The sequence below is a fragment of the Osmerus eperlanus genome, chromosome 7, assembly GCF_963692335.1.
Source record: "Osmerus eperlanus chromosome 7, fOsmEpe2.1, whole genome shotgun sequence".
NCBI lineage: Eukaryota > Metazoa > Chordata > Actinopteri > Osmeriformes > Osmeridae > Osmerus > Osmerus eperlanus.
Window position 1 is genome coordinate 10194897 of NC_085024.1, and position 27520 is coordinate 10222416.

The window sequence follows — 27520 nt, forward strand, 5'->3', positions numbered from 1 at the left end:
GAGTTTCATGATGGTAAATTCTTTACCTTTAACTCGGTCCTATGGCGCAATTCTGACTAGCAGGCATGAGATAGAAAAGCATGATGTTTGACAGTATTCAGGGTTGAGAAACGGAGGAAGCAGGTGATGTTTAGACAGTTAACCACACTGCGTGCCGGTGTGTCCATGACACAACTTGATTATTAAACACATTGGGTTCTTGGTTATTTGCGAATCATTTTTCCAGACTTCCAGATCAGTGTCAGAGCAAAGCTATCTTACTGTGGTCCGTCAGCTTCCTCTGTTACGACTACATACCAAAGGAGATTTCCCATTAAAGAGGTGGTGCTGATGTGTCTCGGTAGGTGCTTATTGAGCACATTAGTCAAGTAGGGACGTTGTTTATGCAGGTGAGGAGGGTCAGCCAGAGTGCTCTGACAGGTGAAGGGGAGTAGTCCAACTGACTGGCTCCCTCTAGCGACTTTTCCTAGTTAAAAACCACCGCGCTCCATGGCAGTAACACAAATAGTATTTGTCGTTGTCAAAGCAAAGAAAAATGCACCATTTTACGCAGACTATGAATAATAGTATGGCTGTACTGCTACATTACAACATGTGCATCATGACAATACAAGATGACTGCATATTTGCAACAAATAAGCATTTCGCGATGGCATGTATGTCAACAAATAAATACCAATAACGTTGCATAACTAACAACGTGATATAGCACCGTATCTCGTGATATAGGGACCGCTACGCATTTAAAAGTCCACTCGCGCTTCTCCAAAACTGGGAATGGCCAGTCACGCCCACACTCTCTGATACGTTCCTGCTGACTCGAGGCACATGATAGGGTGTTTACGATAGAGCTACCTGCAGTCAGAGTGACAGCTCCAACGTTAGCTAGCGATTCCACTGTCTCTGTCTGTGTGAAGGATAAAGACCCAATCGAGAAATAGAAGTGACTGTGTTTACTTTGTATTGGTACAGCACACATCGCAACATTATTGTCAGTAAGGTCAGAGAATCCTGTTTTTCACAGTGCAGCAGTGGCTTCTTTGCTTGCTACTAGCCAAAGGCTAGCCCGACACACATACACAGGTAGGAAGCCGACCTTGCACCTCCGCAAAACCCAGTCCTTGCGTCCATTCATAGGTTACAAATGTACCAGTACTCTAAAATATAACAGATATTAAAACGTTGAATGCCATTGTTAGCTACTTGAAAATTATACCAGCTAGTCCAGACTGCAACCGACTAGCTTGATGACGCTAGCCAGCTAGTACATTCATTGGTACTGCTGGTTTTTGATGAGGAAGTGCTCATTCTACAAATTGTTTAACTAGTTGAAGCATGTTTGGTCAGTGTTACGTTGCTAATTAGCGAGCTACTCATTATTGCTCTACGGTGGCTTGGATTGGTGTCTAGCAAACAGCTTTCGTGGTTCGCTTAATCCAGTAAACAACGTGTTAGATTCGTTTTTATTTTGTCTTCATCAAACGCAAATGGTGGAAGACAACTCCTGTCCATTAGAACGCTTGTTATGATTTTGTTCACGTTTCATTTCAATTTAGCTAGTCTGCCAAATAACACATTGCTCAATAGCATGTATTCTTAACCCTTGTGCTGCCTTCGGGTCACATGACCCAAAGGTTCATAACGAACCATCGTTGTGTTTACCCAATTTTACCCAATACAAAAACAAATAAAAATAATTTTCTTTTAACCTTCGCAATGTGGGGGGTCTGAGACAGCCCAACGGTTAAAAGAAAATGCTTCACTTTGTTTTTGTATGCGGTAAAGTTGTCGCAATACGACGGTGGGTCACAATGACTGATAGGTCAGAATGACCCGAAGATAACACAAGGGTTAAACTTAAATAAATTTAACATAATTTGACTGTGCTTCTGTCTCTTCTCCTGCAGTCAATCTAGTTGGACCAGTCTTTGCACCCAGGTCTCACCACATGCCTTCTTGAAAGTTTCCCTCTCCCAGCCTTTGCATAGGCCCTATGGAGGAGTCAGATATCGAGCGTGAGTCTCTTAACATCTTACCTCTGACCTCTCCCCTGCATCAACCTCAAGGCTCCTGATCTCTTTCTGTCTGTAGTGTTCAGACTTAGAAGTAGGCCTCTGTGTGTACTGTATTCTGTAAAGTACCCCCCCCCCCCCACACACACACACACACACATATTACTAACATGTTCAAGTTTGTGTCTAGACTAATCCCTGATCTACTTCTGTATCTACTGGACTCTTCTGTCCTTTAGTCCAGTATTATTGACGTCACCCTGGCCTGCCCTGACCTGGTTTAATCTCTGTCTGATGTCTTTTGTAGTCTTTGTCCCCTGGGGTCTACAACACTTCCTCCTTCTATTTCTTCCTGCCTGCCTTAGAGGGAAATATGTTCACTGTTGTGGTCTTCGACTGTCCCATTACTCTCTCTCTTTATCTGTGTGCTCTACCCAGAGGTGACCCTGGCCCTGCTGGACGTGGCCAACGACAAGGATGGGGTAGTGCAGGAGCAGGTCAGAAAGTCCATGCTGACTCTGGGCAAACAGCAGCCAGACAGGGTGCTATCCATGTGCCAGGACTACTTACTGAAACACCCCAAGGTCGGTACCTGGAGGAGCTGTTTAGCATTCCTCATCCCACTGACTAGCTATGGTGTTGAACTGTGTGTATGGCAGAATGACCTGCTTGTTTTAATATCTCAAGGTCACCAGTATCAGAATCCCCTTTCATAGTCAAGTGAATTTAAGTGTGATATGGTTTCTATGGTGCTATGTTTTACTGGCTTTTACAGATGTGGTCTGTGTGTGTGTGTGTATATACAATATATATATACTCGATTGGTATATATATAAGAATGTCCATTCATAAGTCCATATATTCAGACTTCTGTACAAATGTGGCTCCTATTTGCTCTAGATATGTTTGATCTGCCTCACCCACTCGCCTAGTGCTGCTAACAATACTGTACACACAATGTTAAGCCTGAACCTACAATCCTTGCTACACTGTTAAGTCTCAAGAGCAGCACTGTCACACTGTGTAGGTACACTGTCTAGCACCATATTCTAGCTTTCTGTCTGTATTCTGGGTAAATGTGGTTCTTGATTTGTGGTCCCACTACTCTACTGTCATCATGTGATTCTGCCATTCCCGGCTCGCACTCAGATTTGTGTGTGGTTAGTAAGACAGAGAAGGCTTCACTCCTAGCTGGCTACCTATCCTTCCCATCATCCCTAAAGCCATATCCTTTCACTTATCTCAGATGTGGTGGCATACAAATAAAATGTTATCCGATTTGGAAGACTGTGTTTGTGCTGTGGCACAGTGTCGAAAGTGACAGCTTTCCTTATCTGTTTCTCTAGCTTGTGGTCAGCCACAGAGTGGTCATCTTGCTGACCATTGAGCTGGTGGTCAAGAGTAAGATAGATGAGATCAGCTCCCCCAGGATCAAGAGCATCATCTCTCTGGCTTCTGACGAGATGACACGATCCAAGGTAGGTGTGGATCTCTGGATAAACATAGTCTCGTCTCTGTGTGTGTGCTCGAGTATGAATAAAGTACTCATTCAGATACTATACTTTCAGATTCAAATAGAAGAGACCCAATATCCCATCTATGTAAAACTTGTTTTATCCGGGGTTTTTTTTATTACCACTCAACATTTTTCAACTGAAAAAAGGGTTTTCAGTTCATTTCAAGATCTGATAACAGGAAGTACTAGTCTATATACAGTAAATCAGCTGGTAGTTTGTTCCCCTTTCTACAGGACGTCATACCTGATTGGCAGCAAGCAGCCAGTAACATCCTGGTTGCTGTTGGCAACAAACACATCAATGACATCATGGAGGAGATCCTGACCAAGTTCCAGCCAGGGGTCTTGCCCCACTTCTTTGTGGTCCAGACACTAGCCAGCCTCTCTGATTCCAACAGTAAGAGAAAAGCCACACACAATCATACAACACACACACACAACTCCACATTATGCTCCAGGACCTGCAGTATTGCGTTTCGAACTTGGAGTGCTGATCTGAGATCAGGTCTTCGCTGAAGTCCATATAGTTGTATTCTAAAGGCAAAACTGACCCTGTAGCAGCACTTCTACATGAAGACTGTTCACAAATAGTGGTCCAGTACTCAGTGGATGTCCACTACACAACTTCTATGATAACTGCAGCTATGGAAGTCTGATAATTGACTAGTCATCTTTAGCTACATAGTTACATAGAAAGAGACACGCAAACAGATCAAACTGTTTCATCCGTCTCTCAAACTTGACATGTTTCCTAATCAGACCTCTGATACTACTGATACTTAGGTATTTGTGTGCTGTGATGATGGTCTACCCTAATGTAACTTAAGTGGCTGCTGTGCTTGGTTCCAGTTTATGGTATGGTGCCATTCCTGAATGCAATCCTGGGCACCATGCTGCCCATGCTGGCCTTGGCCAAACATGACAACATGAAGTGGGTCTTCTCCTCTGGTGAGCCCCCTGGACACCGTAGACAGACGCAAATGTTGGTATACTGCATTACTGCCTGACATGGTATTTTCAGTTAAGACCATTAAAAAAACAAAAAATCATCTGCCTTTCTCTCCCTCTTTCTCTCCCTTTTTCTCCTTCTTCCCCTTCCTCTTTCTCCTTGTTCTCTTCCTCTTTTCACTTCCCTCTCTCCGTCTTTCACCTACCCCCCCCCCCTCCCCCCCCCCCCAGCTCTTTCCCACTTCAGTGAGAGCATCCTGGAGTACCTGGCCAACCTGGACAAAGCTCCTGACCCCACGGTGCGTAAGGACACCTTCTCCAGCGAGGTCTCCGCCGCCTACGACATCCTCTTCTCCAGCTGGCTGCAGAGCAGGGAGTCCAAGGTAGCGGGAAGCGCGGGGGCGTGGCCAGGGACACCTACCAGGACTTCATCTCGTTCCTGTCTCGGAAGGCCCTCTCTGTTGAGGCAGAGAGAGCGCACAAAGGCTCTCTTCGAGTTGAGATAGAACATGCATGAACACAAATCAGCCTCTCTCTCACACACCCACACACACACACGCACGCAGGGCGAGGCCACATATTGTTAGCAGAGAAGGAGGCCCAGGCCAGGCTAGACGTGAAGGAGACAGGGGGGAGACTGTTGACCTCTGCCAGGTTAATTAGGAGAGAGCTTACATACTGCAGGCTGCTGTCTTGTCTGGTGTGGGGTTTTTTTCTGAGCCAAGATCAGCCGTAACAACCAGAGAACCAGCTCCTTATCTGTAATCAGGTAATGGACCCCGTTTGGGTTTGACATCATTGACCGCAGGGCCACAAACCCAGAGTAATGTTCCATCCCAAGACCGTGTTTCAGAATGTTTAAAATCTGATTATTTGCCCACATTGATAAACACCGTTCTGGTTGGGTTGGATGTGTATTAAACTGACGCTGACTGTTTTTCCAGTGAGTTGGATGATGAGAGTTCAGTAGTGGTTCTAGTAGTCACTGGTTCCAAACTGTGTGTTTCTTTATGTGTCTTGGCCCCAGCTAGAGGTTAAAATGACATTACCCCCCCATCCCCAAGAGGTGTTAATGAAGTTAATGAGACACTTTTTGAATCATTATCCTTTCCTTCACAATCACCCTGAGCCTTGTTTGTGTGTGTGTGTGTGTGGCAACGACCTAGCTGAGACTAACCGTGGCTGAGGCTCTGGGGTCTATGAGTCACCTGATGGCCAACGATAAACTGGAGGAGCAGATTCCCAAACTTATCCCCACCATCCTCTCCCTCTACAAGAAGAACAACGAGCACTACATCATCAGTAAGGTAGGCCTTCACTCACTGGATGGTGTATTTAGCAAGGTCAACCATATGGCTGAGCGGTTAGGGAATCGGGCAATTAATCAGAAGGTTGCCGGTTTGATTCCTGCCCATGAAAAATGACGTTGTGTCCACTTCACCCTACTTGCCTCGGGGGAATGTCCCTGTACTTACTGTAAGTTGCTCTGGATAAAAGCGTCTGATAAATGACTAAATGTAAATGTAAATATTCATTAGTGCAGGTTGAATTGTAAAGTGTGTGTGTGTTTGTCCTCTACAGAGCCTGTGCCAGGTCTTGGATGCAGCTGTCAACATGGGTAGCAGAGTGCTTGAGACTCAGGTGGACAGTCTACTCTTTGCCCTGCACCAGCAGGTACAGTAGACTGACCCTCGCTGACTGACCCCACACACAAGCAACAACAGTCTGTAGTCAACGCTAAACATCTCGCGTCAACAATCTTTGAAACCTCACCGCTTAACAATTTCACTGCATAACGTGGCGGCAGCATAGCTGCGACGCCAGCGAACCAGCAGGCAGACTGGAACAGCTCCAGTGTGCAGCCTGTAGAACAGGCTATTGGGACAGGAGCTGTAGTAGCATGTTGTAACATCTCACCACAGTCACCCCAGAGACCAGCATTCTAATGGCCCGACACACCCTGACACAGTCACTCCTTAATCCCCATAACAAGCCTGAGGTTTTCATGGATTTTCATTCAAGGATATCGTCATGACCCGTTTTGCTGCTGGCCCAGAAGACGTTCACCAGCGTTAACTTTGCTGCCCCCCCCCCCCCCCCCCCTCCACAGGTGTGTGCTCCTGTGGACTACAACAGCCCCCCCACGGTGAAGAACCACAACGAGGTTCTAAGAAGCTTCAGTATCCTGGGTAGGCCCGCTCGTCAACCAGCACCTATTTTTCTACATCTGGAACACTGCCTTTACAGCTTTTATCCCTACACTGTGTTTTCATAATCCTTCACACCAATGGATCAGTCGGGTATTGCGATGCCTGATTGTGGTTAGTGGTCACTGTTGGTTGTCCAGAGTGGTTGACCCATGGTGATCATGTGGTCATGTGCGGAGGTGGACTGAGGAGAGGAGGAAGGGATAGTGGAATATAGAGAGCACTGTTTCCTCTATGTTGATTTTGCCCCGGCAAAATTTCTGCCGCCACGGTATCAGAAATAGGGCTGTACAAAATTTTTGGCCGTTTATCAGCAGTGATTGTTAGAGTGCATGTTGGAGAATTGCACGGACACGCGCTTCACACTGCAGTTGAGATTGCGTGTGTGCGTCCTTGAGAACTGTAAGTCGTATAACTTGTGTTGTCAGTTCATTTAAGCCTGTTATTGTATTAGTCTATAGTTCTTGCAAATTTAAATTAAGTTAACTGGTGATTTTCGTTGTTTGTATTCTTCCCCTGCTAGCTAAATTGCACGATTGATTCGATTGCTGCCCTTGCTCACGTTTGTATTTTAGGTCCATTATTATGCTGAAGTAGTTGCTGAAGGGTTTATTGTTATTACTTGCTACAGAATGCTTAGCCTATCAAGATCAAATGAAGCAGACAGTGTACATGCTTCCGAGTGGCCTACCTTAATCGATAGGCTAGGCTACTGACCATTTACAATAAGTTGTTACGTCAATTATTAATTGGCAGCATTCATTCCATTTAGAACATACTTTATGAGTGTAAGGTGTCTTTAAGTAGCCTAACTTTATTGCTTTAGGGGAAATAGGATGAAAATATGTGCAATATTACATCAGCTATTTGACTTACATTAACCTCCGAAATATAGGGTTAGAACTTTGTTTTGGCTGGGGGGGGGGGGGGGGGGGTTCGGACAGACCTGCCCACACTGCTAAAAAACAATCCTAGAGGAAACACTGGAGAGTGTGGAAGGAGGAACGGAGGGGAGGGGGGGAGGAAGTCCCACATAAGCACTGTTTTTGGAGAGAGCTCCACTGTGTTCCAGCCAAGCCTAGATTACATCAAATGTAGCCTTGCTTGAATCGTCGAGAAATGTAACTTTCCCTCTTCCTCCCCCACATGAGGTAACATCATGTCAGATCAGATGCTGTCTCCATGGAGGGAGGGGAGGAAGGTTCTGTTTCGAGAATCTCTGTGGCGATGGGCCGTGTGTGTGTGGGGGTGTGGCGTGCTGTGAGTTGTGACTGCTCTCCCTGCTGAGGTAGAGCAGTCACATGAACGGCTTCTGTAATGTCATTATCCAGGATGGTGTGACTGCATACAGAGATAACATGTTGTGACATGTTTCCTTCTGGCCCCACTCTCCCTTTTCTGGTCCTGGTTTCCGTCCTTTTTTCTTTATTTACTTCCTTCCTTCTTTTCTTTGGTCCTACTTTTCTTTCCTTCTTTTGTACTTCCCTCCTTACTTCCTTCACCATGGCCCCTTCCTTCCTTACTTCCTTCACCATGTCCTCCACTTCCTTCCGTCTTTCCTTCCTTCATTCGCTCTTTGTTCCTTCATCCCTGCCGGCCCTTCCGTTCTCCCCCTCTCCTTCTTTCCACTCACCCTCTCTCTCTGTCTCTCACCCTCTCTCTCTGTCTCTCACCCTCTCTCTCTGTCTCTCACCCTCTCTCTCTGTCTCTCACCCTCTCTCTCTGTCTCTCACCCTCTCTCTGTCTCTCACCCTCTCTTTCTGTCTCTCACCCTCTCTCTCTGTCTCTCACCCTCTCTCTCTGTCTCTCACCCTCTCTCTGTCTCTCACCCTCTCTCTGTCTCTCACCCTCTCTCTCTGTCTCTCACCCTCTTTCTCTCTGTCTCTCACCCTCTCTCTCTCTGTCTCTCACCCTCTCTCTCTCTGTCTCTCACCCTCTCTTTCTGTCTCTCACCCTCTCTTTCTTTGTCTCTCTTCCCTCCAGCCAACACCTTTCCAGATCGTCTGATCGTGTTTGTTCTCCAGAAGTTGGAGAACAGTAACGAGAGGAGCCGTATGGGTTCCCTGGCCGTGCTCCGACACCTCATCAACTCTACCAGTAGGACTAACCACACACACACACCCACACACACACATATATACACTTCATAACAAGAGGAACTATACACCTCATCAGTTCCCTCACTGAAATCCTATTCAAGATTACAGAACACCAGAAACACAGCTGTGTCATACACACTCACAAAGTCAATCACTCAGTGTGTCGTTTTAGAAAGGTTCTCCTTTCTGCGTTCTAGCATCCATGATGGAAACTAAGAAGCTTCTTATCCTGGCCAGCATCAGACAACCACTGGCTGACCACAGCAATAAGGTAGCACACGCACACACACATGCACGTGTATCCAATATATCTGTCCAGGATATACATACTGTGTGTGTGTATAAACATAGCTGTGTCTATTGCCCTCTGCAGGTGAAGCAAAGGGTGGTGCAGGTAATCAGTGCCATGGCTCACCATGGTTACCTGGAACTGGAGGGTGGAGACCTGCTGGTCAAGTTCATAGTCCAGCACTGCGCCCTGCATGACACCTACTACGTAGGTGACCATGTGTCCTGAACGCTCCATCACCCTGGATGTGTGTTGTGTGTGTTTGGAGTGTGTATTTGTATATAATTATAGTTGTGTGTGTTTGCAGCGCGGCCAGCGGCCCACAGACCCAGAGGAGGTGACCAACGAGGCGCTGCGAAGCATGTGCGACAACACACTCCACCTCTTCACTACAACTGTAGGACGACTGACGGACGTGAGCCTTCCGCTGGCCTCTCTCTCTCTCTCTCTCTCTCTCTCTCTCTCTCTCTCTCTCTACCTCTCTACCCCTCTCTACCTCTCTACCCCTCTCTACCTCTCTACCCCTCTCTACCCCCCTTTCTACACCTCTCTCTACCCCCCTCTACCCCTCTCTCTATTTCACTACACATCTCTCTTTCACTACCCCTCTCTCTTTCTACCCCTCTCTCTCTACCCCTCTCTCTCTCTCTACCCCTCTCTCTCTTTCACTACACATCTCTCTTTCACTACCCCTCTCTCTCTTTCTACCCCTCTCTCTCTACCCCTTTCTCTCTCTCTACCCCTCTCTCTCTCTACCCCTCTCTCTTTCTACCCCTCTCTCTCTCTCTCTATACCCCTCTCTCTCTCTTTCTGCCCCTCTCTCTCTCTACCCCTCTCTCTCTCTACCCCTCTCTCTCTACCCCTCTCTCTCTCTATCCCTCTCTCTCTCTACCCCTCTCTCTCTCTACCCCTCTCTCTCTTTCTACCCTTCTCTCTCTCTCTACCCTTCTCTCTCTCTCTACCCCTCTCTCTCTCTCTACCCCTCTCTCTTTCTACCCCTCTCTCTCTCTACCTCTCTCTCTCTACCCCTCTCTCTCTCTACCCCTCTCAACTCTCTCTCTCTACCCCTCTCAACTCTCTTTCTTTCTTTCTACCCCTCTCTCTTTTTCTACCCCTCTCAACTCTCTCTCTTTCTACCCCTCTCAACTCTCTCTTTCTACCCCCCTCTCTCTCTCTACCCCTCTCTCTCTTTCTACCCCTCTCTCTCTCTTTCTACCCCTCTCTCTCTTTCTACCCCTCTCAACGCTCTCTCTCTCTCTACCCCTCTCAACGCTCTCTCTCTCTACCCCTCTCAACGCTCTCTCTCTCTACCCCTCTCAACGCTCTCTCTCTACCCCTCTCAACTCTCTCTCATTCTCTCTATTTCTCTACCCATCTTAACTTTATCTCTCTCACCCTCTTTCCTTCCTTCGCTCTCTTTCTTCCATTTTCCATTGCCTACTCCTCGGGCAGTAACTCTCTCACTTTATTTCCACCCTCTCCCACACAGACCCTGCACATTTTATCAGATGAGTTTGTTTATACAAAACTTTATTTTACTGGTCCTGGACACTATTCAGACAGGGAGTCGATGCTATAAAAGTAACACATTTCAAATCCCTAATAAATAATGTTTTATGTTTGTTCTCGTCGTGAAATCCTCCCCGGCCCCGAGTCGTGGTTGGAAGCGAGCGTTTACAGCGGAGGGCCAGAGATGGCAGGGCACATTGATGTCACAGTTGTTTGAGCAACACCCCGGGCAGGGAGAGCATTTGTCATCATCAACCCTGCCAGCCGGCCTGTCTCAGATCTCGTGCTCTGCATCTTTAGACTTGACTGTCACTTTATCACTGCATCTGCCCACGTTATCCTGTATGTCTGAGTGTGTCTGGCTGGCTGGCTTTACTGCCCTCGGTCCTGATGTAAAATCTCAGAGCTATGTGTGTGTGTGCGCGTGTGTGCTGCAGGTGCTGTGGCCCATGCTGCTGTTCTACCTGACCCCGCCCCAGTACTCCAACGCCACCAGCGCCCTGTGTAAGAGCCTGATCCTGCTGGGCAGCAAGAAGAGGACAGCCCAGGACCCCAGCTTCACCATCGACTTCACACAGCAAGGTAGCGCGCTCACACACACACGCACCGCTCGCACATTTCTTCACGCATGCACACATATACACACACACTCACAGAGGTAGGGTCCAAACCTGGCCATTGAGGATGATGTCATGATGACTGGTGGGGTGTGACTACTCCAGCTGTAGGGGGGGGGGGGGGGGGTGATAGAGTCAGACTGACTCTATCACTCCCCCCCCTCCCCCATCAGTGCTTAATGTAAACAAGATGGGGGCTGCCGGGCCCGGCCTCACTCCCAGGGGAACAGGGACCGTTAGTGTTCCACCCAGACAGTCTGTTCTCATTAGAGACCTGTAGTCTGAGAGCCAGCCAGCCAAGTCTGGCTCACATTAGCCGAGCAACCCAGCAGCCAGATTCATCACCGGGTCTAGACGAACCCCGCAGTACGGTAATGGTTCTGATGACGGGGGGGGGGGGGGGGGGGAGAGAGAGATTAGACCAGGCTGTTAGCGGGGTGATAGGAGTCTAGTGGCGCTAGGTAATCATTTAGGTCGTTAACCAGGATGATGATGATGATGATGATGATCATGATGACGATGATGACGACGACTGCTCAGTTTTACCCTCCTCTGCTCTCCAGTCAACCTGCCCAACCCTCAGATGCTCATGGTCCGCCTGCTGGTGAGTAGGGAAAATTGCAGGACATTCACAAAGAGATTCCAGTGTGCATCGCTTCTAAATCCATTTTCTAGTTATTTACATGGTTTCTCAATGAGATGCGGTAAAAACGTATTTTGGAATCGAGCAGTATCAATAATGAATCGATAAACAGCATGAATCAAGAATATAATAAGCAACATCAATTAAGAGCCAATTACGCAGCAAACACAGTGATCTAGTTTTGAACCTGAACTCCTGTTATGAGACCAAGAGGAAGCAGGAGTGTTGAGAGGCTTGATGGATTCTTTCAGAAGATCTTGATGATTTGAGGGCGCTCCCTCTCTCCCCAGGTCAACGCCGCGTTCCCGTTCCGCTGCCGAGGTCACGGCTCCCCCTCTCTGTCTCTGCTCAACGTGCTGAGCCCCAACATCCACCCCAACACTGAGGCACTCTGGGAGAAGGAGATCCCCCCCATCCTCACGCTCCTTGAAGGTATGAACCAAACGCACCCAAGGGGGAATATACGGGACTACTTACACTTTTGGGGTGCACTTGAATTCAACTTCTGAGCGGCACGGACTTGGAGCACAGTGCTGTATGCCTCCGATACCACTGGCTAAAACAAGCACGCCTCAAGTATTATGAAGCATTTTTCAGACTCAATTCAACGAAACCCACTGAACTGTACCCTACTCAATTCCTCTTAAACTCGCTCGATTGGAGACTGTAACAGACAGCTAGAGGCTACTTAAGCCACCAAGCAACGGCAGATAGAAAGCTTCAACACCGTGTCCCGTCTGTGTGTCTCCCCGCGCTAGCGTCAGCGGGTTTACCGGGTTCTCCCGGTGTTCTGCTGAGGTGAATCGGAGAGAGACGGCCCACAGGGGTCACCTCTCTCCTCCCCGACAGCCCCCCAGTTATGAGATATCATAAGTGCTTCCAGTTATGAAGCCAATCTCAAGCTGTATTTTTATTCCGGGAGCTTTCTTAGCTCCGGGCTATTTCTCCTCTCCCTCATAAAAAACTACATAGCTGAAGTTTGAGTGGAGCAGAGGGTATTAAAACCGATCTTAAATCATCTTAGCTCTCTGGTTGGCTTGGAGCGGCCTTCGGATTTTCTGCTTGTTTTTTTTGTTTTTTTGTTTTTTTTGTTCTGGAAGTTCAGCCAAGTCTGAATCTGTGGGTCAACATAGTTTTCTATTGTTTCTTGTTTTAGTGTGGTGGAGACTCACTCGCTCATCGTTGTGTTTAGGATTGACTCACTCTGCCCTCTCTTTCTCTCATAAATTCTCGTTCTCATTAATTATCTCTCTCATCAACTCTGTCATGCTCATTCGATCTTTCTCTTCTCATTTGGTTTCTCTCACTCTTCTCCTGTCTGTCTCTCTTTCCCTCCCTTTCTTTCCCCCCTCACCCTCGCACTCTCATTATGTCTCTCATTCCCTCTCTCTGTGTCTTTCTCATATGTTCCAGAGTCCAGTCCTGACAGCATTGACCAGAAGGCCTGGGAGGAGAGACTGCTGAAGGTGGACTGCCGTTAAACACCTCATATATATTTACCTCTGCGAATCGTCCGCGAATCTGAACCGTCTCCATACTTCATTTGGTTTTACAAGACATTCGTGAAGTTCCCTGTAAAGTCATCCAAATAATCTGTGTGGTCATTAATGATCTGTATCGCTGTGTTTTGATTGGCTGCAGCTGCTGTCCAAAACCCTGGTCACCATCGCTGACGACAAGTGGGCGTGTCAGCTGGCTGCCGAGGCAACGCGTTACCTCTCCACCTACAACAACTTCATGGAAGAAAAGGTGGGCAACAAACCCCACCCACATTCTATTCTCGTCTGTTCTGCTCCGTGACATTGGGAGTATAACTTTCTGCACACTACCTGGAAGAAGCAAGGATATTTATATATGTTCTTAAACCGCTCTTGCTAACGTCCTTAGCACACACACACACACACACACACACAGCCTCCAGTGTGCTCTCCCCAGGTTTTAACCCTGTCTCCTTGTTGCGCGACCAGAGCTTCCTGTACCAGTGTGTGGGCGTGGCTCTGCAGCAGTGCAGCAACAAGGAGGTGGTGAAGCGACAGCTGCAGGAGCTGCTGGTCTCGGCCCGGCACAGCGACGCCGTCGAGAGAGAGGTACCCACGCCGCCATTATGGGAGGAAAGAAAACAACAAAAACTAGAAACAAACGTGCATCACATAAATAAACAACTCAATTTAAATGAGTTGTTTTTAACTCTCGAAACTACTGTGGATTCGTCGAAAACCTCTTTCTACCCATGAACTCATAGACACAAGTGTGTGGTGTAGATGGTAGCTAATGAGCGTTCTCAGTGCAGAGGTTGTAGTTTGTCAGTTCCTTCAGTGTATTTGTGTGTGTGTGTGTGTGTGTGTGTGTGTGGGTGGACAAAGTGACCCTCAGTGTATGAGCTCTTGAGTTCTTTATAAAAACATTGGGACTTTGTCCAGAGAGACTGAACAGGCTGATTGGCTTAGGGGGACAGTCTTGTGACAAGCTGTCTTTCACCAGATCTCGTCCCATCTGTCTCCCCGCCTGCCTGTCTGCTGTCTGGCTGGCTAGCTTCTAAATACTGTATGCTGTATACGTGTCTGGCATAGCAAAGAGCTTTTCTCAAACAAGTGCAGTTTTAGAAAGTAAACTGTACAGTAAATGTGTGTTTTGATGGTTGGGTACATGCTACTTCTCTACAGGCAACCGTTCCTGGAAGGTGCGTTTACGATTGGCTGTTTTTTTTAGGGTGTTGCGATGGGAGTCGGCCTGTGCGCCAGCAGTCACCTGGGGGGCACTCTGACCAAGCTGAATGAGTTTGGCAAGTCAGACGCCTTCAAGAAAGCTTCTGGGATATTTGGCCTCCTCAAAGTATGTCACACTCTTCAACCTGTGGGAATCGAGACTTTGTATCTTCATTGATATTTGATCTGCTGTTGATTAACGTAGCTTAGTCCACAGATCAGGTCAATCTTGCTTGGACAGTCAAAGCTCATGTAGCACATTTCTAACCCAGCATGGCAGGTGTGGACGGGTTACTACTGGGTCCTAAACAGAGTCCTATTCCTCTGTGCACGGATGCAGCATTTCTCCCCCATACTGGGTACCTAACACTAACCCCTAAGCCTGTGCGTGTGTGTGTGTCCAGGATAAGAATGACGTGGAGGTGGAGAAGATGAAGAGCACGCTGATCCTGTGCTACGGCTACGTGGCTCTGCACGCCCCCGAGGACACGGTCCTCAAACACATCGACCAAGACATCCTGCGCAGCATCAGCCACCACTTCAACACTAAGGTAGGGGTCAGTGGTCAGACACCTCAACACCAATGTAGGGGTCAGACACCTCAACACTAAGGTATAGGTCAGGGGTCAGACACTTCAACACCAAGGTAGGGGTCAGACACCTCAACACTAAGGTATAGGTCAGGGGTCAGACACTTCAACACCAAGGTAGGGGTCAGACACCTCAACATTAAGGTATAGGTCAGGGGTCAGACACTTCAACACCAAGGTTGGGGTCAGGGGTCAGACACTTCAACACCAAGGTAGGAGTCAGGGACCTCAACTGTATCTGCTCAGTATTCTTGTCCTACTGGGCTGTTTCTGGGGTCGGGTGAGGCCAAGTAACAAAAATAACCACGTCTACCCAGCTCCACTGAGCCCCAGATCTAGAGAGTGCCAGATGACCATCATGTCCAAACAGGCTGTTATGAGTCTGCTGCTGCATGAGTGTCGCTAACTGCCTGTGGTCAAGCCCAGAGGCATACCTGTGGTATTTTTTTAGAGGAATGGAACAATGAGCCACAGCAAAGAGAAACAAGCCATTAGGTGATGGTTAAAGAGAGCTCACACATGGAATTCCTCCACTCTGTATATTATATTTGGCCTTGTATATGGCTTATTTATGCCCCTTAGATATGGGCTTACTCTGTGCAGTATGGCCTTGTATACTGTATATAGTCTTGTACTATGTATGGCTTTAACTGTATACGGCCTTGTATGTACTGTATTACGGTACTGTCTCCATGGATACAGATGGGCTTACTCTATATCCACCCTTTCCCGCCTGTCTAACAACCATATTTTTGTTCCATAAAGGATCTGAAAACCATCAGTCACGGTTTTCACAGGAGTATGAATCCTGTTCACCTCTCACCCTAGAGCCTGCCCGAGTCTGAACCCCAACCACAAGGTTGTCCGCTAGACTGGACCATGAGGGTTTGATGTCTATGCTCGGTGGCGAATAGATGCAAACACACACACACACACACACAGGGAAACCATACTTGCCTCAGTGGAACATGGTTCATCTCCAGGACAGCAGCTGTGACACTGGCTAACCCTCCTGTCACTCTGTTGTAATGATATAGAGATCAGGGGCATCTGTATCAGTGACACCTTCCTCTTCCTGTAGGCTAGCCTCACACCCGCTCAGCCACTATTCATTAGCTGCGTTCGGTCAGGTACAGGAACTTCCCTGAGGGTTTTTTTTTTCCTTCATGTGTTTATGTTAAGAGTGAAACCTTGTGGATTAAACTCATTGATACTTTTATTGTTGTACAGGTTCTGGGGATTAAAGTAGAGACCAAGGTACCGTAATGGGAACACAGAGGACTCTCTCCTTCCGTCTCTCCCACTTTTTCTTCCTTTTTTTTTCTTCTCCCCTTATTCACCTTCTTTGTGTTTCTTGGTGTGTTTCTCACTCGTTTCCTTTGCCAATTATTTTTTTCTCTCGCCTTCTATCATTCTCTATATTTCTTTTGCACTACCAGTCTAAAAAGGATTTTCCCCACTTACCAAATCTCTTAACGCAAAACTGATCTGCTTCACATTAATGCTAGGCAGCGTTCTGGTCCCGGGCCAGTCTCTCTCTCTAAACCACGGCTCAGAGAACACAGCTGCAGGAGGGCTGCAGTTTTCTCTCTTTCAAAACCCAACTTTCCAGCCTCTGATTCTCATCATTTCTCTCAAAATCAAGGCATGAGGGACGATCAATCCCTACCAATCACCCTCTTGGTTGGTACCGACTGATTTTCGACCATTTCAACAAACTGCTTTTGGCAACCCCCCCCTGACTGGTGTGAAACTCAGCCGATCACTCACGCACGTTCCTTCTGTTCCTTCTGCTCCAGTAAACGATCCGGTCCGCACGGTACTTTACGAAACACAAACCTGAACGCATGATCCATCGTTTATTGCCCTCGTAGGCCTCCAAGATGGAGGCCTACGAGGGCACATGGCGCAGGGAGCGGAGTAGAGCGTTGTGTTGAGTGACGGCCTCGTTCTGACGTCGCTGCAGGGTGTTTGCGGTGCTGTGGGACTGTTGGCCCGGGGCATGTACTTGTTGCCGCCTTCTTCTCATGATTTCTTCCAGACAACGGTTGTGCTGCCTGCGTTCAGTAGGTGAATTTGAGTGGCGTTGCTGTTATCGTTACCACAGTCTGAAAGGCTGTGTCTGAGAGACTGTATGTGTCTGTTCTCTTGTGTGTGCGCGTGTGTGTGTGTGCCGTCTCCTCCATCAGGACCTGACTATGAAGCTGAGCCTCATCAAAAGCGTGGGCCTCATAGCCAAGGCAATCGGTGTGTGTGTGCGACGACAAGGATACATGTTCACACGCAAGCAGGAGCTCATGGGAGTCATGCTGGTCAGTAACTACACACACACACACACACACTTAATTACTGTAAACACACATTAATATTGAAAATGTTGTTGTCACTACATTTGTGGAAGAAAATCTAAAATGCATGCTCTCTGAGAGAGCCACGTTTCAAACTGTGGCCATCCACTTCCTCTCAGCGCAATAGCATTTCTCTTGTCTTGAATGAACCGTAGGATTTCATCAAAGCAGAGCCCACCGACGTGATGAGGACTCCTGTCCGCCATCTTGTGATGAGCACCTGCGCCAACCTGATGTATCCTTTGGTCACCTCGTTGTTTGATCAACTCGTTCCAAAGCCACTTCTTTTCCCTCACACGTGGAGGGCGGAGAGACTGCCGGATGGTTGGCTCATTGGGGTGGTTAGCTAGATGCTACTGGATGGTAAATGTAACATTTAAAATGGGTGGTTATGGGGGAATGGCTGTAGTGAAAATGTTGTGAGCTATGATTTGGGGCTGATGTGGGTACGGGCTACGTGTTAGCATGGGTATGGGCTACCTGTTGGCATGGGTAAGGCATAGTTGCTAGCGTGGGCAAGGGCTATTTGCTAGCATGGGTAAGGAATAGTTGGGTAGCAAGTAAAAGGGTAAGTTGGTTGGTAATTGGTATCAGGTTCACAGACAGTCATAGAATTATGAAGTATGACCCTTGACCCCGGGGTTCAGTAACTTGGAGCCGGCGCTGACAGAGAACGAGACCTTTGAGATGCTGCGGACGTGTGTGGGCGGCGTCTTCGGGCTGCCCCCGGTGGACGCCCCGGACAAGGGCAAGGATGACGAGGTCCTGGACCTGAAACAGAGAGAGGTGAGGGAGGAACACACGGCATGGACACACACACTTACACTCACGCACTAACACACACCCACATACATACGCACTCACACACCACACTCACTGAAGATCATGCACAGACACACACACACAATTCACACGCTGTCGTTTGTCGTTGCGCAAGCAGTGAAACAGACGTCAGTCATAGTCAGGGGTCCCCAAACTTTTTTCTGTGAGGGCCGGGTTGGTCTGTAACAGAAAATTGCATGGGCCGGAGTGATTACCAGTATTATTGTGGAGATTTTATCAGGATTTTAAATGTATTTATTAGGCTAGATTAGTTTATTATTTTTCTATGCACCGTACATATCAAGGGATATATAGCCTATTAAAATAGCATTATTACCATCGTAATGATCTTTTTTCATATTCATTGCTATTGAAATCAAATCATTTACTTAAGCATATTAATCAGTGTGAACAGTTTTTTTTTTATATATATATGTATATATATATATATTTATTTAAAAAAAAGTATCTGGCATTGTTCAGAGGGCCGGTCCAAATGCTTGGGCTTGCTTTGGGGACCCCTGGTCATAGTGCTTCCTCTCCCTCAGGCGTTGTACTTGGACACCTACCAGGCCCTCCACCAGCTCCTGAGGAGCGCTCTGTCCAAGGAGCCCACGCCAGACGGCCTGCAGGGCATCTTCAAGGTGAGGCAGGAGGGACGCCAGGAACCTGTTACCTGACTGAGGCCTAGCTGGCTTCTCTGTCGTACTCTCTTCTGTTTGTCAACGCGTGGTCAGTCATGTTTCGGTGGCCTCTGCGTGATGTCAGCATGAGGTCATAGTGTGATGTTGTGGTGTGCCATGTCGCAGCGTGATGTCATTGTGTGATGTCATCGTGTGAGGTCGTAGCGTGATGCCGTGTGTTCTGCAGCACCTGGAGCCGTGGCTGAGCTCCGGTCAGGAGCAGGAGAGAGAGAGGGCCCTGAAGACCACCGCACACATCCTGGCCTTCTACCTGGACAACCTCACAGTCAAGGTAAACACACACACGCACACAGCTCTGAGGCCCCCTGTACGCTGTCACCTGAACACACACACACACGCGTGACCACACACCACTGTGTAATGCTTCACACGCATTTATGGATATCGGAGAGTGTGTGTGCGGATGACGACCGAAGACAATGTCGATGATTTGTTTTCGCTTCCTGTTTCCACCCGTTTCTAGAACATGGTGTCGTTCCACAACTTGGGGGCCCTCCTGGGACGTCTGGCCCCTCGCTGCACCGACCCCTGCCCCCCCGTCCGCAGGGCCGCCATAGACTGCATCTACACCCTGCTCTACATCCAGCTACGCTACGAAGGTTAGCGAGCACACTCACACATATGTATCAAGCACTCGTACTCACTCTCTCACACACACACACACACATAAACAAATTCCCTGATTAGCCCCAACACTGCTGAAGCAAGATGAACAAGATGGTGTTTGGACTGAAACTTAAACACGTGGGCTCGGTACATACAGGTTTCAGGCATGTTTGTGTTTGTAGGATTCTCTCTGGACTACAAAGATGAGTCTGTGGAGAACCTGATCCCCCTGAAGGAGAAGCTGGACAACCCTGACCACACTGTCCTCTACAAAACCTGCTCTGACCTCACCAAGGTACACCCCCTGCTGCCTGTCTGTCTGTCTGCCTCACTGTGTCTGTCTGTCTGTCTCACTCTGTCTGTCTGTCTGCCCACTGTATCTGTCTGTCTGCCCCACTGTGTCTGTCTGTCTGCCCCACTGTGTCTGTCTGTCTGCCTCACTGTGTCTGTCTGTCTGCCTCACTCTGTCTGTCTGTCTGCCCACTGTATCTGTCTGTCTGCCCCACTGTGTCTGTCTGTGTGTCATGTTTCCTGTATCTGTGCATCCTTCTTGTTCTCTGTCAAACAGTCTTGTGTTCTTATTGACATTTTTCTTGTTAGTTTTCCTGTTGTTGCACGATCTGGATCCCCTAAGCATTTCGTCGTAGATTGTCAGTACGCAGATTGCGACCACGGCCGTTGTCGACCCTGAGTCTGTGTCGTGTGGTAGATTGTGAGTAAGCGGGTGCCACAGCAGCAGCTGACGGCGGTCATCTTCATGCTGTTGGAGGTTCTGGTGGACTCCCAGTCCAACTGCTCCCGCGCCGCCAGCGTCATCCTCAACACCCTGCTGAAGAACAGGGGAGCCGGCCTACAGGACTTGGTAGCGCACACGCACGGACACCTACACACATGCGCGCGCGCGCACACACACACATGTGCGCATAGACATGCATACACACACAGGCTGGGGCCTCTATCTCCCTGTCTCTGTCTAACTCTGTCGTGTGTGTCAGGTGCCGGAGATGCTGGAGGTTCTGCACGTGCGTCTCCAGATGATCAGTGAGGACCAAGTGAAGGTGGCCGTGGGACAGACCATCCTCATCCTGGCCACACAGCACCTGCAGACTGTCACCTCCACCCTCATCTCCTACCCCCTGCCCTTTGACAGGTGAGGAACTACCTCTACTCTCTCTTCTCTCTCTCTCTCTCTCCCCTTTTTTTCTCTCTTTCCTTCCCTTCCTCCACCCCTCTCTACCACGCTACACTGCGTTTGTCTCCCTCCTCCTCTAACTGCTGCTCCCCTCTCCTCCCTCTCTCCCCCACAGCTGGAGCTGTGAGATGTGGATAGCTCTGGGTGCCGACAGCACTGTGGCCAATCAGATTATGGAGATGCTGATGGAGAAGCTGACTGTCATGGCGCCCTATGCCGACAGGAAGGAGTCCATGATGAGGCCGGGTCTCACCGTCAAGGTGGCCACCAGCCAGCCCCTGGCCGTGAGTCTCACACACACACACACACACACACACACACAGACACAGAGAGACACATAGTCATGCATCAAAGATGCTCTGATAGCAACACTTAAAGTATATGTATACCGCGTTTCATACTAAGAACTCGTAACACACCCATATGTCAATTTCTCCATCCCTGCCTCTCTTTACCCCTGCCCCCTCTGTCCAACAACCAATCCACCTCCCTCCCTCCCCCCTTCCTTTCCCCTACCCCGTCCTTCCTCCCCTCCCTGCCTCCTCCCTCCAGATGACGTGTGCCCTGAAGGAGCTGATGCTGAACGGTCAGAGCCAGGAGGCGGTGGTGAGTCTGTTCCCCCGGCTCTTCTCCTGCCTGCTGGTCCGCCTGGGCTCCAGCGTGGGCGTCACCCTCCCCAAGGACATCAACGCCACCAGCCTGGGCCAGGACAAGAAGAGCGGCCCAGCCAAGCACCCCGCGCCCAGCTTCGACGTCCCGGGGTGGGTGGGCACCACGGCTTCACACATGCCGACTCAGAAAACATTCTGTAACAACATGTGCGGGAACACGCAACACCTCGACATGTACAGGAACACGCAACACCTCGACATGTACAGGAACACGCAACACCTCGACATGTACAGGAACACGCAACACCTCGACATGTACAGGAACACGCAACACCTCGACATGTACAGGAACATGCAACACCTCGACATGTACAGGAACACGCAACACCTCGACATGTACAGGAACACGCAACACCTCGACATGTACAGGAACACGCAACACCTCGACATGTACAGGAACATGCAATGCAACCCGTATAGAAACATGCAACCTCATCCACAGTCCGCAGCTAGCCGTGTGGCCCTGTGCTCCTGGTCTGGGCTCGGACACAGCGCGTGTGCTGTAGTGGAGGCAGTAGGTGGATGTTAGAAGCTGCATTCAGGTTCACACGACCTTAGACACGTCCGTGTCCCTCCAGGTGTGGGTCAGATGCTAGGTATCCGTCTACAGTAGCAGCAGGCTCGCATGAAGCCCTGTAATCCTCTTTGTGTCCACAGGGTGGCAGTGGACGCCCTGCGTATCCTCCTTGCCCGGGTCCAGCTGGACGAGGTGGTGAAGAGGCTGGATCAGGATGGGGCCTGGGACACCATGAAGGACCCCCAGAGGCACACCACCGGGGTCACCATGCTCTCCAGGTACACATACCTGACCCCATGACCTGCTAGCTTTGACCTCTGACCTTGACCCCTATCTCTGATGCTGCTTTCCAGGGACATATTTTCCCAGACATGATCCCTGACCCCTAGCCCTAACATTCACCTGACTCAAGAACAGCCCTAACCTAAGACCTTTGCGTCTGTGTCCTTCCCTCTGTCCATGTCTTTGTCCGACCTGTTTGTGTGTGTGTTTGGCAGGGCCATGGCGAAGCACGCGGGGCCCCGTCTGCCCTCCGTGGTGGAGTGCCTGTGCCCCTGCCTCAACAACATCTACGAGTGCCAGAGGGTCACCGTCACCGCCTTTTTCTCTGAGGTAACGCACCCGGCCCACTCCCCGTGTCTCTGGGTCGAAACACAGTCAAACACCGGGTAGAGGTTTCCCATACGCGCTATGCTGGCTTTTATTTGAGCCTTTTTTTACATTTTTGAAAACGGTGACATCATTGAGGAACGTTATCCATTACCTGAACAACGGCTCCAGTGTTAGACCTGGACCTGGCTCCTGTGCACTATCCCAGTGGAGGAGGAGGCTGCTGTCTGAGTTCTGCTGGCCAACTAGCAGGCCCAGGATTTCAGCCAGCACTTTACCATGCTAATGAACACACAAGCTTTGTAAGCAGCGCTACTTCACCACGAGCAGGCTGCTAATGTATTGGCTGATGTATGCGTGTGGTTGGGTTGGGAGACTGAATGAGTTGAGAAACAGTCTAGACTGGCTAGAGTATTCTGGAGATTTCTATAGTGTGGAGTTCTGATTGACGTTGAGGTTTGTAATATGATTATAGTAAATAATCAAGGGCTTCCAGGCTGGAATTTGGCTTTGAATAAGGAAGACTGTCACAGCGGTGACAGGTGCTGTAGACACACACACACACACACACACAAAGATTTACAAACACACAGTTGAGAGCCAAGGAGAGAGAAGTCACACAGAAGTACAGATCAGTTCATTCAAAACAAATACAATCCATGGTTATGTCTCACACTGGGGTTGTTTCGTGTGTGTGTGTGTGTGTGTGTGTGTGTGTGTGTGTGTGTGTGTGTGTGTGTGTGCGTAGCTGCTGAACCACCACGTGGTGACAGAGCTGATGCTGATGGATGTGCTGATGAACAACATGATGGAGAGGATCTCAGATCCCTGCTCCACCGTCCGCATGCTGGCCGTCAGGGGCCTGGGGAACATCGCCGTGGGCTCGCCTGAGAAGGTGCGCGCGCTCTCTCATACACACACAGATGTAGACGCACAGGGGGAGTTTTCACACACAGTGATACGCATGTACACAGATACACACATGCATGTGCACACGCACACACGGACATTTACATACACACAGACTTCCACACCCTGTGTTCCCAGGTCAATAAATATGCCAAGGAGCTGCTGGCGGCCATGAGCTCTGGGATGGAGGAGAAGGACGACCCCGGCAAGCACATCACCCTAGAGGCCATGTCTGGCCTGTCCAAGGTGCTGCTCTACCTGGACAAGAAGAACGTCCACCTCCTGGTGGTCTACATCTTCATGAAGATCAAACCCTTCCTGGAGAGCGTACGTACACACACACACACACACACGTCTTGGCTAGCATGTTTATAGCATGTTGGTCTATGATGAATCTCCTATTCTACCTGGTGACCGAGAAGCATAACTGTTTTCTGTGGCCTACATGAGATCCTAGTCATAGTAGCTGACCTCCGGTTGACTCCTAACCCCCTGCAGGAGAACGATGAGATCCGCTGTGCCTCCATCATGCTGTTGGGGAACCTGTCCAGGTTCGGCTCAGGAGAACCCATCTTCAAGGACCAGATCCACAATGTTCTGGTCAGCCTCCTGCTCCACCTCGCTGACCCCAACCTGCAGGTGGTTAAGGTTGGTCACACACACACACGCGCACGCACACACACACACACACACACACAATGATGCAGATCTAATCCAAGGTCAATATCATAGATTTTCATCAAATTTTAGAGCATGATATACTAGTTCAAAGTTCAGTTCATACAAGTAAATATGAATCGTTCACGTTCATAGTTCACCATTTAAATTTTGAACTAGTTCATAGTTCAGTTCATTTCGTAGTTTTAAGGTGTGTGTTTACTGTGTGTAAAAATCCCGCAAAAAATAATAAGGTGCATCAGATCAGATGCAGTCACTGAGTCTGCGTCTCTACTTTCACTTTGACATTTTTATGAGACGAAGAGCTGTTGTCTTGGAATACGTTGCTTGTTTGGTCTACGTGTGTGCGATGAATCATGGGTAACGTAGTGCGAAGTCGAGTTAGTCGGTTTAGGTTAGGCTACATAGCGAAAATGTTATGGGCACTGAGCAACGACATGGTGCAAGCATTCGATTTAGACAGCGTCTCTCCTCAGGAGAAGGAAAACTTTCCGTAACGTTTTAGCTATACCTCAAATAATATGAACGTGTTCACCGTTCAAATTCATTATTTGTCATTAAGTTGCGTTCAGTTCATCGTTCTCATAAAAATGAACGCGTTCTTTTGAACTCTTTCATGCACAACACTGATATGTACCTAGTGGGCACTCAATTATATTTAATGATGGTTTGTGTGTGTGTTTGCACGCGCGTGTCTGCAGGCTTGTAAGTACGCCATGCGAGTGTGTGCACCTGTTGTGGGCTCAGAGCAAATCACAACCATGTTCCAAAACCATCTCCATGATGACAAGGGCCTACACTACGGAGAGTTCATCAACGACCTCACCAAGTACATTGTGAGTGGACGTGCTCCTACCTCTACACACCCACACACTCTGAACACTTTGTTGTGTGTCGTAGTCACAAATGACTATTTTGGTAATTGAGTGTTCTGTCTGTAATTTTGAAGACAAAGTGAGTTACTGGAATAAAAATTTAGCATGGTCTCAAAACTGAAGTGAAAGAGGATTAATAATTCAGTCATTCAGGTTAGTTGATGACGAGTAGTCCAGAGTTGTCATGTTGTTTCCGTCCGTCCCTAGATCCAGGACTTCCCTGGAATGCTGAACTTCTACCACATCTCCGTCATCCAGTTCTTCAAGAGCAACTGGGCCGAGGTCCGAGCCGGAGCTGCCATGTTCATAGGTAGGTGGAACACCTCGATCCATATACACCATGAAGTGATGGCACACTCCGTCAAGAACCACCTAGCCCATTCAATGGTCTTCTATCAGTCTCTCAGTATAGAATATGTGCAGTGGGTTTAACACTGGGCTCAGTCTGTTGAAGGGTAGCTAGTCTTTGGTGTGTTTCCTGTTTCCTGTAGGCTTCCTGCTGGGTAACCTGCCTGAGGAGCTCTTCTCTCACCTTAACATGGGCAGCGTGACCAAAGGTAGGTCTGGACACGGGACACGTTGTGTAGGAAGTGTTTACTTCCTTGGATTTGATGCTCACTTCCTGTTTTCAAGGTGCTTCCTCTCAACCTGTACTTCCTGTTTCCTGTCAGGTCTGGTGATGCTGCTACAGGACCCAGATCCTGTAGTTAGGGTGAAGGCTGCCGAGGCCATGGGACACTTCCACTGAGAACATTGCGCACCCACACAAACACACATCCACGATTAGTAGCTTTATATTTGATGTTACTGCTTTTGGAAAGGCAAACTGGTACTTGACATAATTAGCATGGTACTTGAAGTTCTTAACTGATTTAGCGACCAAAGACTGTGCACCTCCTTGGGCAGTGTCGTTTTGCAGCATCATTCCAGCACTAAGTAGTAGCATTTGAGCTAGTCATGTTAGCATGTGACTTGAGTGAGCTGGGAAGTGTCGGTCAGCCTAATAGAGACACTCATTAACTATCATCTGATATCTGAATGTACTGAACCAGAAGAAGTACTCTCACACACTTGTGTAAACTACCGAAGCAAACTCTTTTAGCAATAACCTGCAGGTGGTCAATAATCAATAATCACATTCTCCGGGTTACTGTCAGGCTCCAAGGTGCTGTCCATGGTACTAGGCCGGTTAAGCCAATCGTTCGTCCAGCTAGCCCAGCTTGTTGTAGACTATTGCGCTCTATTAGCCGATTTCGGGTAGCTGGCAAGCTAGCCTGGCCAGTCCTATCTGTGCTTCCCAGTAATCCCCAGGTAGATGCATATACGCAGAAAATGGCGTTCCTATGGCGACGCCATTATCATTGCCAAAATGTTACATTGACGCCGAGTGTTGTTAAAAAAAAAAAAAAAAAAAAAGCGACAACCTTTAATCTGTTCTCATCTCTCTCTCTCCCCCTTTGTCTACAACACTATCTCTCGCCGTCCGTCTTTATCAACACTGTTATTTCTTTCTCCCAAAAGAAAAAAAGCACTTCACATCTCCTATCCTGTCTTATTCCCCTGTGTTGTATGCACGGTAGGGTAGAATGCCCTTTTGTTGACCAGGTACAGACCAACCAGACGTTGAGCAGTCCATTTGATGTGTTCCTCTATGCCATTGCTGTGATGTATGTACGTATGTATGTACGTATGTATGCACTACTGAGCTGACTTTCTGTACACTGACCTCCACGTACAGCACAGTCTTACTCCTCTGTCTTACTGGCATGTACTTTACAGTAGGTCATTCTCTTTGGCACTTCATAGTGTAAAGCAGAGTTGGAGTTGGAGGCTTATTGACTCTGGGAGTGTCAGGCTAGTTTGTGTCTGCGAGTGGTATCTAGAATGACTGAAGTCGTTATTGACTTCCGCTGTTTGTTTGTTTTTTTGTTTGTTTTTTAGCAGCACTATATGTTTGTATGTAGTATGTACTGTATGATGGATGTGTGCAGTTTTCTGGAACAGAGCAACGCTGACAGTGACGATGGCAATCATGATGTATTTCAAAATAAGTCATAATAAAAATGATCAGTTGAAACATTGCCAGTGACTCTTTTTTTTCTTCTTCTTCTTTGCTGTGTGTCCAAACTCTTTTGGGACAACACTCCTCTCTCCCGTCCTCTCTCTCTCTCTCTCTCTCTCTCTGACCTCCCCCACGTCCCTCTACTCCTCCCTGTCTCTGGTCTAAGTGAATTTGGGGATCAGATTTAATTGTGTCCGCTGTTGACCCGCTTTTCCTAGTGACTAATGGTTTTAATATGGCTGAGAGAAGCTCTACTCCGGTGCAGGAGTGTCCACTGGGTCTCCTGAAGGGAGAGGAGGGGAGAGGACGAGGGCTGATATGAAACTGCTTGAAAAGATGGAAGACTTCTTCCATTAAAAGAGCCTGCGTGGAGAGGTAGGGTGCCAAGGTGA

General features: G+C 48.4%; 1 protein-coding gene across 2 annotated transcripts; it reads left to right on the top strand.

The window, feature by feature from the left end:
• The first annotated feature begins 838 nt into the window (after positions 1 to 838).
• mroh1 (maestro heat-like repeat family member 1) lies at positions 839 to 27147 on the top strand. 2 transcript variants are annotated; one of them, XM_062464759.1, is made up of 43 exons: positions 839 to 1083; positions 1908 to 2015; positions 2451 to 2596; positions 3359 to 3490; positions 3763 to 3925; positions 4378 to 4476; positions 4708 to 4859; positions 5643 to 5783; positions 6058 to 6150; positions 6587 to 6665; positions 8667 to 8780; positions 8980 to 9053; positions 9156 to 9278; positions 9379 to 9486; positions 11018 to 11162; positions 11761 to 11801; positions 12131 to 12272; positions 13254 to 13306; positions 13482 to 13589; positions 13808 to 13927; positions 14550 to 14672; positions 14950 to 15096; positions 16366 to 16392; positions 17325 to 17447; positions 17639 to 17718; positions 18131 to 18269; positions 18854 to 18949; positions 19176 to 19280; positions 19473 to 19608; positions 19798 to 19910; positions 20325 to 20477; positions 20611 to 20765; positions 20923 to 21091; positions 21360 to 21568; positions 22136 to 22273; positions 22493 to 22607; positions 23353 to 23499; positions 23652 to 23840; positions 24012 to 24161; positions 24893 to 25027; positions 25274 to 25376; positions 25558 to 25623; positions 25738 to 27147. In XM_062464759.1, exons 2-43 carry the CDS (start codon positions 1994 to 1996, stop codon positions 25812 to 25814), a joined length of 4950 nt encoding a protein of 1649 aa, XP_062320743.1. In that variant the 5' UTR covers positions 839 to 1083; positions 1908 to 1993; the 3' UTR covers positions 25815 to 27147. The 2 variants fall into 2 exon arrangements, with proteins under 2 accessions (XP_062320743.1, XP_062320744.1); XM_062464760.1 differs by lacking the exon at positions 16366 to 16392.
• Positions 27148 to 27520: the final 373 nt, after the last annotated feature.